General features: G+C 46.1%; 5 protein-coding genes across 5 annotated transcripts; 1 reads left to right on the top strand and 4 right to left on the bottom strand. All coding sequences in view use genetic code 12, as the record gives it.

Annotated features, from left to right (window-relative positions):
- Nucleotides 1–8: 8 nt before the first annotated feature.
- Nucleotides 9–5,410, bottom strand: LODBEIA_P05650 (uncharacterized protein; the record flags this gene model as incomplete). Its single annotated transcript, XM_066976005.1, has 2 exons — nt 9–5,221; nt 5,323–5,410. 2 exons carry the CDS (start codon nt 5,408–5,410, stop codon nt 9–11), a joined length of 5,301 nt encoding a protein of 1,766 aa, XP_066827503.1.
- Nucleotides 5,411–5,677: 267 nt separating this feature from the next.
- LODBEIA_P05660 (uncharacterized protein) lies at nt 5,678–12,358 on the bottom strand (the record flags this gene model as incomplete). The annotated part of the gene is made up of 1 exon (XM_066976016.1): nt 5,678–12,358. One exon carries the CDS (start codon nt 12,356–12,358, stop codon nt 5,678–5,680), a length of 6,681 nt encoding a protein of 2,226 aa, XP_066827504.1.
- A 2,348-nt stretch (nt 12,359–14,706) lies between these two features.
- On the bottom strand, nt 14,707–16,452 carry LODBEIA_P05670 (uncharacterized protein; the record flags this gene model as incomplete). Its single annotated transcript, XM_066976027.1, has 1 exon — nt 14,707–16,452. The coding sequence occupies one exon, from the start codon at nt 16,450–16,452 to the stop codon at nt 14,707–14,709; it is 1,746 nt and encodes a 581-aa protein (XP_066827505.1).
- Nucleotides 16,453–17,268: 816 nt separating this feature from the next.
- Nucleotides 17,269–18,519, top strand: LODBEIA_P05680 (uncharacterized protein; the record flags this gene model as incomplete). Its single annotated transcript, XM_066976038.1, has 1 exon — nt 17,269–18,519. The coding sequence occupies one exon, from the start codon at nt 17,269–17,271 to the stop codon at nt 18,517–18,519; it is 1,251 nt and encodes a 416-aa protein (XP_066827506.1).
- Nucleotides 18,520–18,599: 80 nt separating this feature from the next.
- Nucleotides 18,600–20,069, bottom strand: LODBEIA_P05690 (uncharacterized protein; the record flags this gene model as incomplete). The annotated part of the gene is made up of 1 exon (XM_066976049.1): nt 18,600–20,069. One exon carries the CDS (start codon nt 20,067–20,069, stop codon nt 18,600–18,602), a length of 1,470 nt encoding a protein of 489 aa, XP_066827507.1.
- Between the last annotated feature and the right edge of the window lie 234 nt (nt 20,070–20,303).

Raw genomic sequence — 20,303 nt, forward strand, 5'->3', positions numbered from 1 at the left:
CGCGGAGATCAGTAGTGCTTGATTTCCAAGTTTTTAAGCAACCCCTTTTTGTAGGACGACACAACGGGCGGCTGGACTTCGATCCATTTGGGCATGTAGCGCGTAAAGTCAACGTGGAAGTACTTGTTGGCGATCAAGGGAAGAATGAACAAGCTGGAAAACAACATGAAGCTTCCGATAAAGGCACAAAAGTATAAAATCGCCAGCCACCTTCGTCTCTTCTTCTGCCTCTTTGACAATATTCTAGGCCGGATCTGGTTACCTGGCTTTAACCAAAACAACATCAACGTGTGCCACTTGTCAGCATAGGGTATGAGCAAAACAGGGATCTGGGCGTACAAAATGACGTGGGCTGCAACTAGATCGCCCGCGAAATAGGACATCTCGGTCAATTTGCAAATAAACTCGCGTAGCGGCTGGGTGATGACATACCAGCCCAACCCGGCAGTCATCCATTTCCCGCTCCACCAAGACCGGTTTGACCTATCGTGTCTAAATTCTTTGGAAACAAACAATATGGTGACGGTTTGGAGAAACCAGCATTGGATCAAACACGACAACACAAACCCTAGAATCGTCTTCAGAAACTCCCAATTCTGCATATACCAAAGAAGTTCAAAAAAGAAGACGTGGTTGATGACTCCAAAAGAGTGCGCCACCGCCGCGATAAATGACGGGAATTTCTTGCAGCACAAGGTAAAGATGGGACCCAAAAGCGACGAAAAGATGAAGCAGATTAGCAACACAACAAAATTGACCGCGATTGGACCAAAGCTGGCTATCAATATTCTCAATAAACTGTTGACTGGCCGGAGTCCATACGATTCGTTTTGAGAATTGGCAAACAAGTAGGCTAATGCCACCGAGACTATGAGCGACATTTGTAGTAAAGACTCCGACATCACTAGTTTGATCCTTGACGGTTTAACCTCGCTCACGGCCTTGATTTCCTCATTGACACTGAATCGCTTGTTCTTGACCCCAACAATCCTGCTCCTGCGCAACCGAGTGAAGTTTATCCACGACGACAAACGCGGCTTGCTGTTTCCTCTATGCAACCACTGGAGGTAGTCTCTATAGTCGAGGAAGAAATCATTCCAGGAAAACTGATTTGGATTGTACAAAAAGGGGCAAATTAGCAAGCCAACCACCGTCATCCAAAAATAGAGAAACAGCACAATCCACATTGACATTGAACAATAAAATATCAAGAGTCCACATATTGCTCCATAATAGAGGCTCTCACTAGCAAACCTGGAGTAGAGAGTCGCAAAGGGCACTCTGATTGTGGCAAAGCCTCTCCCCGTTGCAAGGTACCTTGCTCCTCCAATCGAAATATCACTGGCCAACGAATGCTCATATATCTTGCAAACAAACACTTCAAACAACGGTGAAAACGAAGCAAACTGTTTTCCCAACCGCGTGACTGCGCGGTAAAAGCCACGCTCAGTGAGCTCTTGCACGCCCAAGGGCACAAAGGATATCGCAAAGACGATAAAGATGGAAAAGATGCATCGCTGTAGCCAATGGATTGCAGGAATGAGATTGTAGCATCCAGATGGCTTTCTGGGATCAGTTATGGGCCTGAACCTGTCGTATTCACAAATAACGCTTTCCTTGGTCAAGGAGGCAAGGTTGGCACTCACGAGCAAAAACAACTGGATTGAAAATATGATGAAAACATTGTTCAAGTGGAAGCCCGGGTGCGCATAGTAAAAGGACAAGAACCTGTCCAAGGGTAATTGAGTGCCCAAAAAGAAATACTCGCGTGAGAGCATCTGCTCCCCCATGCCAGCGCCAATCTTTGTCGTGAAATTGAGAATCGATCCAAACCCCAAATCTCGACCTTTGCCGCATTGCATGTATTCGCAGTGCTTGATTCTGCCACCGCGAAGCAACACATTCATACCGGCGTAAATATCCTCGTTCAAATGCAAACCTTTTTGCGCTTTGGAAACGCCACCTCTAGTAGTCATGAAAATTCCATTCAAGAAATCCGGGTGGCCATAATGGAGCTTGCCCCCAATGTGGGCCAACGTGCGTGCAAATAATGTGCCAAAAGTTTGCTCCTTTCCCGCAGCTACGTCTCCCAATATGCCAATGTTTTCCGAAAAGATGTACTCTCGTGTTCCAATAATTGCCACGGGAAATGACACGTCCGAGTTTTCCAAATCCTGAGCATATGGATCGATTGGGAAGGTGGACTCTTCAAACTCGGCAAGCACGCTTCTAATCTTGAGACACTCTTCGAGATAATTATCCTGGTTTGCGTCAACCAACTGGATGTACTCCCCGCGGCAAAACACCAACGAGTGGTTTTGGTTGTCTGACTTGCCGTCACCAAGAATTGGGTTACCAGAAAGCTTGATTCTGTACTTTGGCTCGCGTTCGCCATTCTCCAAAAATGAACAACTGCCATCAACCAAGACCGAGTAATAAGTGATGTCGCCAGTCTTTTCATCAACTTCTTCGTCGAGGTAGCAGATTTGTAGTTCCGGGTACGCTCTCAAAAGAAACTCGGTGTTTTCCTTCTCCTCCGTGGTGAAATGCTTCATTCTCTGCATTGACGTGATGATGCGAAATTTCCTGTGAGCCATAATCGCCGCTTGTTGAAGCTTGTCATTTTCGCCTCCAAAGACACTCGTGTCGGGATTCTCAACGTCAAAGAGGAGCTTGATTGCCCGTACGTAATTCATGAACCCGGAAATGGTTCTGTAGAGCGTCTGCGATCTCAAGGAAGCCCAAATGCGCGTGCGGAGAATATACTCCGGTGTGGCTACTTTGAAACCAACAGAGTAGTATTGCAAGTCGTCAAGTTTCTCCTTGTTGAATTCAGAAGTGGTGGAGTCCGACTCAAACTCCTCTGCGAGCATCTTGGTATCCTTGACAAAACAGCTCCACTCCAAGGGATGCAATTGCTTCAAGTACTCCAACATGGTCACATGCGAATACTGCTCTTCCTCTCTAATGATTTCACGCAACGATAACGTGATTTTCTCACTGTAATGTGGAATCAATACCGAAAAGGACGGCATCAAGTGTACGGGACCAACCTCGGGCATCGGCGTCGACAACGACTGGGCGAAAAAAGTGATTCTCCTTTGCGCTTCGGATTGGCTCTGGAACAAGGACGACTTGATCGATTGGTCTTCTTGAGAAACGAAAAAAATGGGCTCTTTCAAAATGAATCCATCTTCAACACCAGGGGTGTCAATCAGCTTGTAAATCAATTTCTGAACGTGTTCAAGCGATATTAGATGCTCCCGGTACATGGAGATGATAATCGAGTTCCATACTTGGGACACTAGCAGCTTGGACTTTAAGTTTTTCTCATTGGAAACCGAGATTATTTTGGAAAAGATTCTCTTTGGCAACCTGGAAAAGATGTTCCGCCAAGGGGTCCAGATTGAGACCCCAATGTAGAACGAGCGGCACACTGAAAACACGGTGTTCCAAATGATATACCACAAATAGGTGTCCAAGATGAATAAAACCAAGTTGGTGGCATATATCAAGACAAGCACCACATGAGGTTGTCTGAAACACAACCAGTTCCCAATCCATTTATCCCCCAAGCACTTCATGTGCCGCATAGTGCTCAACTCGCGAATCGGGTCTCTCATGGACAAGGTCAAAAAGAAATAGGATTCCAAGAACTTCGAGCAGAATATAGCAAACCATAGGCCATAGGAGGCAATCTTGTCAGTTTCAGTTAGCAAATAGAAATTGGTTACAAATGAACGCTGCGGTAAATATCTTCGATCATCAAATTTCGGGGATCTGGTGAACAACCTGCCCAAAGGGGTGACGGAAAGATAGCACACAATCATGATGGAAAAGGCCAACTGTAGCGAGGCAATGGCAAGCCCCGTGGTTGTCTCTTCATTAAGCCGAGTAAAGCCAAACAAGTAAACGCTCGGGCCCATGTTCAACCCCAAGGTGATCAAAGTAAATAACATTCTTTGAGCAACAGGTTGCGCTCCAGTCCATTTTCTAGGTATAAAGGACAACTCATAAATCAAGCTCAACAAGCTAATGAATAACGCGACTGCGCCGCCCAATGCTAGTGCTGACATGCGAGCTTGTCTAGTTGGCTGGTTATCGAGGGACTGTTGGTAGTTGCTCGTGTAAAGCGATGGCGAGTTGTAAACGCTATAATACCAAAACATCGACAAGTGAATCACCCAAACTCGATGAAAGTTGACCAAGACGTGCGACCAATTGCGCTTTTCTTTAAAAGTCTTGAAAAAAGCCTTTTGCCAGACTACTTCGTTCAATCTCGCGTACCTTTCGCCAGGTGGAAGACTCATGAGCTTGGTCTTGCGGTCAGCCAAGACCAATTTCTCAAGGCCCTTGCTATACCAAAACAACTGGTTCATATCATCGTATCCAATCACCGCGTCGTGGTCCTTATCGCGTCTATGATATTTACCATCAATGAGCACATACGACTGGTCGCGATAAAAATTGTAAAGCGGAGTAATTATATGATCCAAGAAGCTTTCAGTTACCCGTGTCGCGGCCACATCTGGATCCAACGAAAAATAGTAGTCATTGCAACACTTGAATATAAAGCAGATGCACTCGGGCATAAACCGAACATTGTTTGCTTCACCCCAAATCATCAAATATAGAGCTAGTTGAATCACGGCATCAGTAGCAGTCAACGCTCTCATGTTATTTGACCATTGCTCCTCTGCGGCAAGCAATGTAGGTATAGCTTCGTTTGAATCCTTGACCTTCCCATGCTTGACATTTTCAAACCCAACAAAGTCGTCAATATCCATTTGTGCTGCAAAATACCATTTCCTGAAATTGGCATTGATGCCACCGATATAGTCACCGTGTATCGATCTCAATGCGTGAGGCGGACCTAATCTAGAAGCTCTCGAATCCAATAGTCTCATAAAGTAATCAAACATGTTTCTGGTGTTGTCAAATTGGAACCCAAAGATGGCCGTTAGTTGAAGAAAAATCGCTTCAACTTCTTCTCTTGCAATGGGGACGCTTTCAACCGGGTTCCACGCAGGATAAGGATCAAACTTGTTGGAGTAGATGTCGTAGATGCCATTCTCCGCTAGCGTTTCCCCGGGGTTTTGGTTAGAGAGTTGCTCATTAGTTATGCCGATTCTGCCTACTTCGGCCCATCTTTTGGAATCAACATAGGGGGTTTGAAACCCACTGGGTGGAAATGCCGAGGTATAAGCTTTGGGGTTCTTGTCTGCAAGAATTGAAACAAGCTGTCGTGTTAGTAATCTTGGAGGGCGCAACCCTTTTTACACATCATCTATTTCCCCAAAAAAAGAGATAGGTGTCTCATACTGATGGCTGTAGCCGTGCGCTTCAATATCTCAATCGGATCAGCTTCTTCTTTTACTTTTCTTTGTGAGTGACTTTTCCTATTGGGCATGGTCAACGGGTCTTGAAGGCAAAAAAAAATGAGGAAGAATGAGGAAGAAGATGAGGATGTTGAAAATGAAGATAAGGGCAAACAAATGAGGGAGATGGTGAAGAGAACGGTTGGTGGTGCTGACGAAAGTGGTAAGCGTGTTAGAAATTTTGGTTGTAAAACAGGGATCAGAATATAACTTTTGCAACAAGGTTTCTGTTCATTTTTTTTTTTTTGGTTTTTTGACCTTTCTCTATTACAATGTTTATACAAGATCTATGAATGATATCATCTCTTGATCGACTTCATCAACTCCTCTTTGTCTTTTCCCGAAAGTCCCTCGGCAAACTCCTTCAACGCAACCAACGCCATGTTTGGATCCAATTTCATGGAAGAGACCAATTCCGAAAGGGCAACCTCTTTTTTCAACTCATCTAATCTCTTGGAAAGTTGCGAATGGTGATCTTCAATCCACTCACTTACAGCTTGGTCATTTTCGTAGTCCACAGACAGCGACATCCAACTCTTGAGTCGAGCAACTTTCTCCAACTTGCTGGCCTTTTTAGTTTCGTCTCCAATCAACTTCAACACGTATTCTTCATTTAGTCTACGGCGGAGCCTCCAGAAGAAGAACCTTCTGGCATGGACCCATTCAATCTCCTTTCGAATCACACCTTTTGCCAACATACGTCCTGAGCTATCGTGCAAGTCTGCAAATTGAACTGAAATTTGGGTGTAAATTGGAAGCAATGCCTTTTCCCTAGCGGTGATCTTGGCCGTGATCTTGGACTGCTCCGCGGACGATATATTTGGATCACTCAATTTGGCCTTGAGGTCCTTGTAGGTGGAGTCTAGTCTGCGCATCGTGGCCAACAACTTGTCGCGTCTGTATTTGATACCAACCATTCCTTCGGGCTCCAAGACACCGGCGCGCGAGTCGACGTCGGCGTACATCTCCATCATATCGGCATTGATTGTTGGGTCAACCACGACCCAAGAACCACCTCTCAACTCACCAAATGGTGGGATATAGGTAAAGATTGGCTGCTTAAAGTCAACCAAGGCATCCACTATGAAGGACCCATATTTCAAAACCTCATTGTACATGTCTCTTTGGCCACCAGAGAAGCCTCTCCAGTTGGCCATGATCATCAAGGGCAACTGCTCACCGTTATTGAAGTCATTGATGGCTTGAGCTGTCTTGAATGCAGAATTGGGGTACCAAACCTGTCCTGCTTCTTGAACCAAGTTTTCATTTGAGTCTGGGTTGGCAGGGTCAGCCGGGATTTTGTTCTCAATGGTTCTAGTTTCAACGGCAATGACACCTATTGGAATACCACCAAGACGCGCTCTTCCAACTACAACACCTTTGGCCCAACCAGACAATGTTTCTTGGAATGAACCCTTGTCAAATAATCCTGATTCAAACTCGCCATCGGTCTCTTTACCTTCAATCATCCACCTGACGTCAAACGCTTCCTGCTTGGGAGGGAAATAACCAACATCTCTGTCCCAAGGGTCCTCTGAGTCTAGTATTGGCACGGGCATTCCTCTCTTTGCGGGCACAAACGAGAGCCACTCTAAGATTTTTTCAACACCTTCCAAATCATCATTCGCCGTCAAATGCGAAACACCATTCTTGTACATAATCTGGGTACCACCCAATTGCAAGTTGGATGAGTACACTTCTCTTCCCAACAACTTGTTGATGGCAGGAGCACCGGTCAAGATGATTGGCTGGCCTTCAATCTGGATAGCTCTTTGACCTAATCTGACCAAATAGGCACCAATACCGACGGATCTGCAAGTTACCAAGGTAATAGTGAAAATGTCCTTGTAAGCACGCGAAGTGGCACCGGCAATAAGTCCCGAGCCTCGAAGAGACTCCACACCCAAGCCGTCCTCGGCACCAATAATGGTTTTGATGACAAACCGCTCAACCCCGTCCTCTACTACTCGTTCTGTAATCACTGTGTTTCCTTTACCTTCTTCGTCCAATGCCTTTTTCGCTTCAGGGCTCAAGTACAAGTACCTGAACCCCTTTTCGGGTGCTCCTTCAACGTTCCAAGCAACTTGGAACAAGGGGATCAACTCTTCGGCAACACCGATTCTGGCTCCCGAGTTTGCCGAGAGATAGATTCGTGGAATTCCCAATTTCCTGGCCAACTCAGTGCACTTGTTGAAATAGGTATCTTCTTCAGGTCCAAACGATCCAATCTTGTGGGTAATGTCGTTGGCAACAATGACAAATTGACGCCCGCGTGGGTACTCCGGTGTCTTTGCATTGACCAAAAAGCCAACCATTCCAATCTTGTTGGAGCCCGGTTCTCTCAGCAACGCGGCAAGACCGCCATTATCGTCGGTAATCAACTCCAGCGAGCTAAAGACATCCCTTGGCGCTTTCTTGCCGTGCTTCTTCCATTGCGAAAGCGTAGCTTGGCGGAACAACTCGGGAAAATCGTAGACATAGGTCGTTCCCATATTGTGTGCCTTGTAACGCTTTGGCTGCAATGACTCCTTGACAGGATAAGCTGTGGAAATTGGTCTCAAATGCATGGGGCCAAACTGGCCAATGGACTTGAACACCCATTGGCCCTTTGGATTCTTTACTTCCATGTAAAGATCAGACTTGACAACGTACCCAGAGACATTGTTGATGATTGCCCTAAGGGGGAAAGAGTTTCCCTCGTGGTCAATGCAAACGATTCTGATTTCGGCACCCGTTACCCGAAGCCTCCATAACCTTCTTCCAAATCTCTCCAAGAATGATGCAAACGCAGCCTCAACTTCTGCTGGCTGCACGTTGAAAACGTTTGAAAAATTGATGAAAATATGGTTCAAGTCCGAATTGGAAGTGTCAATCACCTCCATGGTGTCCAAGATGTCACTCATTAAACGGTTCGATTCGGCAATCAAATACTCCGAGATGCTGATATCGTCCTTGATAACACCAGTTCTAATAATACCTCTAGTAAAAAATCGCTTATCGGACGGGGAATTCTTGCCCACTGCTTCGTAAACGTGGATATTTCTATTGTTGGTGAAGATGGGCTTGATATCGAAATTAGCTAATCTTCCCAACTCCAATTGAAACGCCAAAGCGGGCTCAATATGTCTAATCACCTTGTTCTCCAAGTATAGCGGACCGGTGAATGTATAGTACTTTGGATAAGAACCAATGTCATGGGCAAATACAAACGACACTCGGCGGATACCCGCGCCCAAAAAGTCATCGCTGTACTCATCAACAATCTCTTGAGCTCTAGCGACACACTCATCCTCGCTGGCGTACCCGTCAATATTGTTGATAACAACGTTTAAAACGTTTAATAGTTCTGGGTGATCTTCGCCGCCCGCTTGGAAGGAAATGGCGTCGACGGGTTCAATCTTTTCCAATGCCGCGCTGATCATGTCGTCGGCGTCATCGAGGTGCCGACAAGGGACGAGCACCCCGATTCTGGTCAAATGCTCCGTCCTTGAATCTACGACAAACGACAAGTCCGAAACGGAGGCAGCGTGCTTCAAAGCAGTGCTTTCTTCTATGGTCGATTGCAGTTGTATATTGTTGTTGAACTGCGAGTTGGAAACATTGGGCAAGGTAAACTTCCATTCTATTATGGGCAACCGGTCATGGAAGTGGTATTGTATTTGGCCCAATTGGTATGCACGATACGAGCGTCGGACATAGACTTCGGCAGCTGCAATTGCAACCCACTCGTCACTATTAACAAGAAACTGAGATAAAACGTCAAACACGGTATGCTTGGAGTCCACCACTTCTTGAATAATGTCCAATTTGGGTTCACGATGCTTGGCGTACATTTCTCCATATGAGGTCTCCAACACAGCCGACCTTAGAATGTGCTCCAATTGATCAGACCTTTCCTTGATTGAAGGAAGCGAGCATTGGATTAAAATCTCTCTTGCTTTCAAAACGACTTTTGAGCAGCTGCGGGAATCCAACAGCACCAATTTCTTCAAGGACTCTCTTATAGACGAGGCAACAATCGAGTTGGATTGCAAAAGCGGCTGGTATTCTTCTAAAATAGCAATGATCAAGTTGTTTTTGGCAGATACTCGAGAATGCGACAAGCAGATATCGACAACTTTTTTGAGGTCGGTTTTGTTTTCGTCTCTCAATTGCAAAACCACGGCATCATCCCGGACATTGTCGCCGGAGAACAAGCACTCGACATCATAATACTCATTGATTAAGGATGCAAAAAAGTCGTACTCGTGTTCAAGCAACCCACCTTGGTATCTCGTGGCTATCGCGGTTAATGGAGCAACCGTATCCTTCATCAAATCATCTTTGGACTCGATAATGACTTTGCTGATTTGCTTTAAAATCTGGCGCGCGGGGAAATCGGCGTTTCTCGATTGCGTTCTTTCTATCAATGCGGTTAATGCTTCATCCAACTTTGCTGGCAACCTCGAATGCAACGCCGAGATTGATTGCTGCCACTCCGAATAGGGCAAGTCCTTATTCTTCAACACTTCGACGATTTTCTTTAACGTGGAGTTCATAATGACCTGGTTATCGTACCCAGCCAAGATGTTTCTTAAAATTGTCGAGTATTGAGAAAACTTGTGGGCTGGTTTGGAGCCTCGAACATTTGGGGCACCCATTTGCGGTAAAGTCCCCTCGTATGGTTTGGCGTGTTTCACTTTGCTTGGATCATCCAACGCAAGTATGGCAAGAATGTCTCCCGCGTTAACTGTGGAGCCTGGCTGGGTTATCAATTGCACCATGCCATTTTCTTGAGCAATAAGGGGCATACACATTTTCATAACTTCAACCTCGGCGTATGGCTCGCCTGCACTAACATGGTCTCCACTCTCAACCAAATATTTAACCAATTTACCTGGCGATGGCGTACGCAATTGCGTCGGGTCGTTCTCAACTTCCAAAAGACACGTCTTTCCGTCAACAGATAACCTTGTAGCAGAGGCTTCCTCTTTCCAGTAAACGGCATGAGATTTGCCACCCAAGGCGCACAACAAGCCTCCGTCAGACAAGGGGCGAGCACCAACAGTGCAGCTTGAACCATTGAGGAATAGAGTATACTTGTCGTCGGAAGACTTTGTCGCGGTAAATTTATACCTCTCGCCTTCATAAATGAAATCAATGGGGAAGATGGTTCTTAGCAAATCCTTGTGAGGAACTTGTCCCCTCTCTAATGATTGAATATAGTCTTTCCGCTCTTCGTCGGCTTGCATGTGAGCCTTGGCAATGGCACCACAAACAACCGCAACAACTCGCTCGGGTCGTTCAGCGGTCAATTTCTTGGTGATCAACTCGTCCAACCAACCGGTTGTGATCTTGTTGTCCTCGAATTCGGGAGTCTCCAATAATTTGATCAAGTACTCAACAGTGGTTCTGAAATCGCCTCGAATGCTCAACTCCTTCAACGCAACAACCATATGCTTTCTCGAAGCTTGACGATTTTCGCCAAATGCAAAAATGTGGCCAAACTGCGAATCGGAAAAGGAATGGATTGAGGACTGGTTACCAACGGAAAAGTAGCCCCAAACGTTTGACGAGGATCTAAAATTCAACTCATGCAAGGAGCCACCACTAGGTTTGAAGCCTTCACCGGGATCTTCCGAGGTTATACGGCACGCAGTACAGTGGCCCTTGGGAGCTGGTCTTCGCTGGTTCACGAGTGAGTCTTCGGTGCTAAATTCAAAGTCAATCTCGGTGGCCGAGTGTGGATCAGCCCCGTACAACAATCTAATGTCTCTAATTCTATGCATGGGAATACCCATAGCGATTTGTAACTGGGCAGCTGGCAAATTGACCCCCGTTACCATTTCTGTGGTTGGGTGCTCAACTTGCAACCGTGGGTTCAACTCGAGAAAGTAAAACTTGTCATCTGAGTGCGAGTACAAGTACTCCACAGTACCGGCACTGACATACCCGACAAGTTTACCCAATCTTACTGCGGCTTGCTCCATTTCGGTAAAGGTCTCCTTTTTGGCAATAGTCACGGGTGCTTCTTCTATAATCTTTTGGTGTCTTCTTTGCACCGAGCAATCTCTTCCAAATAAGGAGATGTTGGTACCATACTGATCCGCCAAGAGTTGCACTTCCAAATGACGCGCATCGCCAGCCAACTTCATGATAAAGATGGGGGATCCGGGAATCTCGTTAGCGGCTTGATGGTATAGTTGCATGAAATTTTCTTCAGATTCAACTTTTCTGATACCCTTACCACCGCCACCTTCAGAAGCTTTAATCATCACGGGGAATCCAATCTGGCGGGCTTTTATCAACCCATCCTCTGGTCCCGTGCAACAACACTTGGCATAGACATGCTCGCTAACGGAAACCAAGTTTGTCTCGCTGTCGACTTCGACTTCGTCGACACCTGTCCCCGACCAAGGTATGCAGGGCACGTCAGCATGCTGGGCCACTATAGTTGAAGATATTTTATCCCCCAACGACCTCATGGCCGAACCTGGGGGCCCAATAAATACAATTTTCTTGTGAGACGCAGCCAATTTCTCGGGCAACAAGGGGTTTTCCGAAGCGTGACCCCAGCCGGCCCACACGGCGTGGACATTGGAGTTTTCGGCAATTTCAACAATCAAATCGACATTTGCATAGTTGTTGTTGTTGGTGCCACCGGGAACTTCGACAAATTGGTCGGCCATTCTAATGTACTCCGCATTTGCCTCGAGATCCTCGGGTGTGGCCATGACGGTGAACTGAATGGCGCGTTCGTCGCCAAATGTCTCGTAGGCCCATTTCCTTACTGATCTGATCTCCTTCACTGCGGCGATACCATTGTTGGCAATCAACACTCGCGAGATCACGGTGTGGCCCTGGTGCGATTTGACAAAGTCGGTAACTTTTGAAGGTTCTGCTTCCGATATCGAGTTTAGTCCGATGAAATGTGGAGGTAATGCGTCATGTAGGGACGAATAGTCCAGCGATATGCTGGGAGTTGGTGAAAAGTCCGACATGAGTTTGCCAAGTGTTTTTTTAAATAATAAGGGGATATAGGGTTTATAGGCTTGCAAATGTTTCAGCAATGGCCGTTTCTTCTTCTTTCTTTTGCGAAGAGCTAATGCGAATTGGAAGAATGTCCTGTAAAATAGCCTGTTAGTATCAAATCGTCGAGGGGAAACTACTAGACTCATGGCAGTCTTTTTTTTTTTTCAAGTTTTCAAATCAAAGCCTGTCCTTTGTTATTTTGTTTCCTCCATGTAAAAAGTCACTCCTTTTTTTTTTCTTTCCTTCTGTATCTAGGCCACTGGTTAAGCAAGTTTGGGGCAACTGTGGTGGCCACCATTGATGTGGGAGTACTGCCGAGATCTTGATGAAGATAAAAAAAAAAAATAAAAAAAAAAACGGCAATTTTTCTCTCAAACACGAGATCTGTCTATATCTTGAAGCCAAGATCTGGAAATAGACGTCTGTGGAAGTGCAGGATTTACCCTCGATGTGTTACCCAGGGCCTGGTTTGTGAGTCTGAAGATGAAAACCCTGGGAGTTTGGCCGGTGGCCCATTCCCGCAGAGATGAGGGATGGAACCAAACAAAGCGGAAAAAAAAAAAAAAGACAGACAGACAGACAGACAAACAAACAAACAAACAAACAAAAAATTATCCAAGACGCATTCAAGTTTCCCGATGCTTGTTATAAATGGTGAACATACCTTTGGTGGTTGATGCGATGGAATTGAAGTCGTGAGGTGGAAAACAGGCACTTTTGAAAGTTGTAGATGGACTCAATTGCTCTCTTGATCCTTGTAATTTTTGAAATGTTGTGGGTTTCTCCCTTTTTTTCCTTTTTTTTTCCCTAAAAGTTGCGGATTCTTCGGTAGATCTATGTTGCAAACTCTCCAGACTGAGCAAATGAAACTGTAACCCTTGGCAAAACAACTAACCAATTGCTGTCAACCTATACTGGAAGATTAAGAAAGAACGTGGAAAGGAAAGGAAAAAGGAAGAAATAAAACGGGTTTCAAACGGGAAGCTGCGATATAAATCTATTGCCAAATTGGAGAAAGAGTAGAGAGGGCGGGGGGGGATCGTGATCTTTTTATAAAGTTGGGACCGGGTCTCGATTCTCTTCAAACAAACACGAGCCTAGCTTTGTGGTACATGGCGTGCATTTTTTTTCCAGCTCTAACGTGCTGCTGCTGCTCTCATTCACGAGGGACTTTAGCTACTAGGGGCAGATCCCACTGTTTGGACGGAAAGGCCACCATTTGGATGGGTTTCTATTCTCGCAATCTCGTGGTTCTCTAATCTCTGTGCTCCACGAAGCGAAACCCCTCGAGGCCCTCGATAGCTCTATTGTCTCTCTGTTGCTGCCCGTAAATAATTTTCAACAACCAAAAAAAAAAAAAAAAAAAAGAGATCTCCGCCAAAAATTGCCGGTGGGAAAACGTTGAGTTTTTTGTTTTCGCCCATCGGGTTTACAGAGCTTTCTCGGGGCGGCTCAGCGCGACTTGACGTGGCTCGCTGTGTTATCAGCCACTGGCTTGCAGAGACGCCGTCGTAATGGATGGCCAAGCCCTTGGACATTCCCAGGTTGGGCTCTGTCCGTGTATAAGCAGAAGCATGGATAATCGTGGATCCAGATTAGTCGAATTGAGCCGGACTCCAGAGCTTATCGACTGCATCCTAGAACTAGAACCAGACCTACAGCGTATTATATTAGAAGAGAAATACCTCCGTCTCTAGAGACTCTATCCCTTAAGCCAACAGCACTCTGCCCTCCCCCTTTGGAGAATGGACCCATCAACTGCAAAAGGGCAAAGAGTGGCAAGTGTTGTTTCCCAGCTCAACATAAAATTAAATTTTCTTTTTTTTGTTGTGTTGGTGTTGTTGGGCTTGCTCGCAAGCGGTGTGCACGCTCATTACAACACACAATACAACTGTGTCTATGGACCAAAGCGTTTAGAAAAAAAAATTACCGGCCATAGATGTCCAACTGTCTACTGTCTGCTAGGATACAGCTGTGCAGCGTATACAGCGTAAAGAGCGTGGCATTCAGCTTACAGCGTAAAGAGCGTGGCATTCTGCTTCTCCAGTGGTGCCGTATGTCACTGCAAGTTTGTGTTAAGGGGGGGGGTTATATATCTTGTTGAACTGTTGAACTGTTGAACTGCAATTGAAGAAAGGGGATTGCCAAAAATAAACAAAAAGCCCTTTCCATCTCGTCGATACCAGAGCAACAGCAATACCCCCGTTTGCTTTCAATCTTCTTTTCAATCTTCTTTTCAACCAAGATGGGTTTCCGCAGTGAAAAACTGCGAAAAGAAAATTGTCTCTTTTTTTTCTCTTCTCTTTTTTCTTTTCATTTATAGAAGTGGCTCGAACTTGGGGAAGCTGGGTCGTGATAAGTACTGCAGCGATCCGCTATTCCTCAGATTGCCAAACTCAAGCCGGTTCAAACCAACAGATATAGCGGCAGTGTCCGATACGGGAGGCAACAATATCCTGCCAGTCGAATGAGATAACCCTAACCCCGACACCAGACGGCCGCTGATCTCCCTAGGACTTTTCTCGAGATGATGTTTCCCCGCGCCCGCGAGGGTGCTCGCGCTCAATTTCCTAATAGGTATAGAAATCTGGGTACTGACATCCAACTTAATCACCAGCTGACAGCCGTTTAGAATCTTCTCCAACTCGGCGTCGGTTTGAACTGCTTGGTTCTGATATCGCACCTCCACCATTACAACGTCGTGTAAATGAAACGCAGCCTTGACGTTTTCAATCAACTCGCAGTACCGTGGCGCCGCCGAGCTTAGCGCTGGATACATCATCTCCATCGTCTGGTGCAAGAACTGCAAAATCACCTTTTTTTTGGCCCCACTCTGCGGTGGCAACGGCACCAATGCGTGTGTTTGTCTTGGGGGGCTTCTCGCCGCGGAGGTGTGCCTATTCGTAGTATTATTTAGCAGCGGAAGCAATGGTGGTGTACTCTTATCGTCAGCACGATTCTGTAATATCGTGGCCACGTCGGCTAACTGGCTAAGCGACGGGGAGCCGCCCTGCGAACTCGATGCCTCGGCTCGCTTAGTGGCTACTGGAGCGGCCAATTTGCTAATAAGAGGGTAATCTCGAACAATAGAAGCATGCAAGATCTCACATATGGGATGCACAACGTCATCGAATCCAAAATCCTTCACCATCCCGCCCACGAGCGTAAATAGGGAAATTACTGCTGTTTCGTCACTCATGGCGAGCGGTGGGGTTTGCATGCTGTCCAACTCGCGGAAAATCTTCGCCAACAGCGCTTCTTGGTTCAACTTGCCGCGCAAGTACTCCACTGACTGTTCGTTGACATGGGCAAACGAGGTCTCGAAAGTGTAGTCTATAAATGACGCCATGCACAGCTTGCCCAAACACTTCAAACTATGCGTGCGGCGTTCCGTCAAGGTCTCGTTGCACGTTCGCGAGCGCTCAATCTTGTTCAAGATGTTCTTCTTAGCAGCATCACAAGCAACCTGTTGTTGTGATGGTGGCGCTGGTGGTGGTGGTGGCTGTTGTCGCTGTCGCTGTTGTTGTTGTTGTTGTTTTGGCGAGCTGATCATGCTGCAAAGCGAAGGAAGGCGCGGTTTAGTCATGATAGTAATCATATCCCGCGCGTAATCAGTCGAAGAATACCGTTTGGTTTTTTCATAATTAACATCATAAACTTCATCCTCGTGTCGGAGAAACTCGCTACTGCTAGAAACCAGCAGCAGCTCTTCCGAGCCAGAGCCGGATCCACAGCTCGACAACATCTTGACCCTCTTGTGCGTTTGGTTCACTGGGGAAACTTGTTCGACTCGTTTATGGCTGCGCTTGCGATTCCGCCTCACGCTCTGCACCGCAGCACGCACCAACTTGTCGAAATCGTCTGCATACAGCTCGTCATACTGGAACTCAGCTCGAAGCGTCTCCGACACGCGCCGTATATCGCGTTCTTGCTCACTAGCCTTGCGCGAGCTGAGCTCGAGGGTGTCGATAAGTTCCAACCGTCGAGCGCTGAACCGCTTCCACTGGCGGTCGTCGTAGAAATTCAACTTGCCTCGTATAGCACGGGTGACGCCCGGTGACATTGCTGTAACTGCTTCAAAAATTGCACATATATATGTATCCCAAGTGTGCTAGGGTTGTGGACGATGACTCAGGATGACTCCAGTTCACGAGAGTCGAATTAATTTTTTTTTTCTCTGGTCTCTTCACCCGTTTCACTAAAGAGGCGCGAAAAACCTTCCCAAGAGCTTTTCTTGTAAAGGCCTCTCTCTAGCGGTATAGTTGGACAGCTTGGCGACAATGTTGTAGTGAGACCTTTGCACGGTGAGGTTTAGACGAATTGCCGACTTTTCTCTTGTCTGCGTTTGCTGTAATGGCTCTACCGATATCTCTGATGCGAACAAAGTGTAGTGTTGTGCTTGCGGGTGGAGATGACATATTAGATTTCCTCCTTTTCCAACGGCTTGAACCTTGTTGCAGGGCTGTTCCTCAACTAACCGGAAAGTCGCATCATCATACAGCATGTTGGTTGTTGCTAACTCTACAGTGACTCCCCCATCAGAGCTTTGGCAAACGTGTCTACCTCTCGTGGTTCTACTTTAGTGCCAGCTGTGACTAATCTGGTAATCAAAAATTAACCGCGCACAATCGCCCATCCTAAGAACAAAAAAAAAAAAAGAAACTGTGGTTAATAATATACACATACAAAAAAAAATTTTTCACATCAGTTGTTCAGTTAGTCAAGCAATCAAATTTCAATATAAAAACAATATAAAAAAAACCCCCCTGGTTGAAAAATCATCAATTGGCTTTTACGTCTTTCTTCTTCTTCTTGTCTTCATCAACAAGGATCACACCAAAACACACACATACACACACATACACATACATATTCAGTGATGTCTAAGGGAAAAGTTATTCTTTCGTACTCAGGTGGATTAGACACCAGTGTCATCTTAGCCTGGCTCATCGAGCAAGGCTACGAAGTCGTGGCATTCTTAGCCAACATCGGCCAAGAAGAAGACTTTGAAGAGATTGAAGCCAAAGCTAAGAAAATCGGAGCCTCGAAATTTGTCGTTGCTGATGTGCGTAAACAGTTTGTTGAAAAAGTCTGCTTCCCAGCTATCCAAGCTAACGCCATTTACGAAAACGTTTACCTTTTGGGCACTTCGTTGGCTCGTCCCGTGATTGCTGAGGCCTTGATGAAAGTTGCCGAAGAAGAAGGCTGTTTTGCCGTGAGTCACGGATGCACCGGTAAAGGTAACGATCAAGTGCGTTTTGAATTGAGCTTTTACGCTTTGAAACCTGACGTTGTCGTTATTGCCCCATGGAGATTACCCGAGTTCTTTAACAGATTTGCCGGTAGAAAAGATCTCTTGGACTATGCTGCTGAAAAGGGCATCCCCGTGACGCAAACTAAGGCCAAGCCCTGGTCCACTGATGAGAACTTGGCCCATATCTCTTTCGAGGCTGGTATCTTGGAAGACCCAAACACAACGCCCCCAAAAGATATGTGGAAGTTGACTGTTGACCCCACCGATGCGCCAGATAAGCCCGAGACTTTTTCGGTTGTTTTCGAAAAGGGTTTGCCTGTGAAGTTGGTCTTGGACGACCAGAAAAAGACTGTGACCGACCCAGTTGAGTTGTTCCTTGAAGCCAACGCCGTGGCTAGAAGAAACGGTGTCGGTAGAATCGATATCGTGGAAAACAGATTTATCGGTATCAAATCTAGAGGCTGTTATGAAACCCCGGGTTTGACCGTGTTGAGAAACGCTCATATTGACTTGGAAGGCTTGACTTTGGACCGCGAGGTTAGAGCCATTAGAGACCAATTTGTCACTCCAACTTGGGCCAAGATCTTGTACAACGGTATGTACTTTACCCCAGAAGGTGAATACGTCAGATCGATGATTCCACCTTCCCAGAAAACCGTTAATGGTGTCGTTAGAGCTGCGTGCTACAAAGGCTCGGTGGTGATCTTGGGTAGATCGTCCGATACTGAGAAATTGTACGATGAGACTGAATCTTCTATGGATGAGTTGACTGGGTTCTCGCCTGAAGACACTACTGGTTTCATTGCTGTGCAAGCCATCAGAATTAAGAAATACGGTGAAGCTGCCAGAGAAAAAGGTACCACTTTGGAGCTTTAAAGTGTATATATATAGTATATATATATATAGTCACATTCATTCATCGTTTTCATCGTTAATCGTCAACACATTATTTCATTCTAGTGCTCTTTTTTTTCTTCTTTTCTTGTTTCTTTTGCATGGATTACTCTTTTCCATTCTCGGAGCAGGTTAAGGAACTCCAGTGGTTTGCCCACTGTTGACTCTGGTATACCCTTACGGGCAGCCTGGTTCGTCTTGCTTAGTTCGCAATGGTCGCTTAGATGGCGGATCCATTCATCGATAACTTCAACAGCAACAGCCCAATCCCCGCAATCCTCAATTAATTGAGATTGGTGGTTGTAGTAGTACGCCGCGCTTTGCCAGATGACCTTATTGAACATGGGGAACCTGAACTTGGTCGGCACCTTGGTTTTCCTCTCCACGTCATATATCTTGAGCTGCATCTTCATATCTTTCAAGGTCAAGTAGTTGCCGCCAATGACTATCGAGTCCTGTGGAGTGTGGACGCTGTGGATCCACCCACTTGGAATGAGGAACAAGTCGCCTGGTTGGAGAGTAACTTTGAATCCTCCACGAGGCAGGATCTTTTGCGTCTTTTTTTTGCCAATTTTCTCTCCACTGCTCTTGACAATTGTGTGGTCCGGGTACCAGATAAAGTTTTGCTTTGGTTCCAAACACCACGAAGTGTACAACTCTAAATTCTCATCAGTTGGGGGGAACATCAAAAAAGTCTTGCACCCTTTGAGCACGGCGTAGTAGACTGAAGTTCCGCCAAAGTCAATGTGAAAGTCGGTAAAGCAATTTTTGACCGACATGAGACAATACTTGGTCACTTTGCTTCGTTCTTGGTCATCATTTGGGTCCCATACCTTGTCAACCAAATCCAAGTCGCGCACCACTTGTGGACGCGTAAACGCCGTGCCCAACTCGTCAACTTTTGAAATCTCCAACGAAATCACGTTCCTTATCCGGTCCCGGTGCGCTTCCTCGGTGTTGAAATAGTCTCTCCATTGCTTCAACTTCCACGAAGGCGAGACACCTTGCTGAGACACCACATCCATCACTTCCACCGGGGTGTCATCACCGCAACATTTGGCAATATAGTCCACGGTTATTTCCGACCGTTCAAGTGGCAACTTCATCCCGACAAGTTCAAGGTTAGCTTTCGGGATAAGAACCGGCTTGTTCATCCGCGTCGATAGCACATCCTGCTTCGAAATTTCTTCTCGAATATCAATGTCTGGTTGGCTCTGAAACTGGAGGAAATTGGGTAGTTGGAAATGAGACGACCGGTTGATGGCTATAGTTTCACCTTCATTCAACGCCACATAATCGATTGAAATTCTGGCACGTTTCGACTCTCGCTTCAACACCGAGGGTCCGTGTTGTTTGGTGCATTCCGCGCAGTGATACGATACAAACCTCCCTATTTCGTACTCGGGAATTTTCAAACAAAGTGCGTGGAACCACTGCTTACACGGAGAACATTGGATCCAGGTGACGCTCTGCAGTGACTCCTGCGGATCTTCACCTCCAACGCATATAGGGCATATATCAGTTGACCTCATTGCTTCAGGCTATTAATCTTGTTTCAAAAGTAGCGAAAACCACTGTTTGTCATACCCCATGTTTTTCGAATAGTCGGTTGGCGGAATTCTGCTTTTTTTTTTCATCCTCTCGCTCCCTCCCTCCCTCTGTTTAAAGGGATGTGAATCCATCTGTCGTACGAGCGCAGGCTGCACCAAGACCCTGCATCTTTTTCATAAGAAACTTCCCTGCCTCCATTGTCCCTTTTCCCCTTC

Source organism: Lodderomyces beijingensis (assembly GCF_963989305.1).
Source record: "Lodderomyces beijingensis strain CBS 14171 genome assembly, chromosome: 1".
Lineage (NCBI taxonomy): Eukaryota > Fungi > Ascomycota > Pichiomycetes > Serinales > Debaryomycetaceae > Lodderomyces > Lodderomyces beijingensis.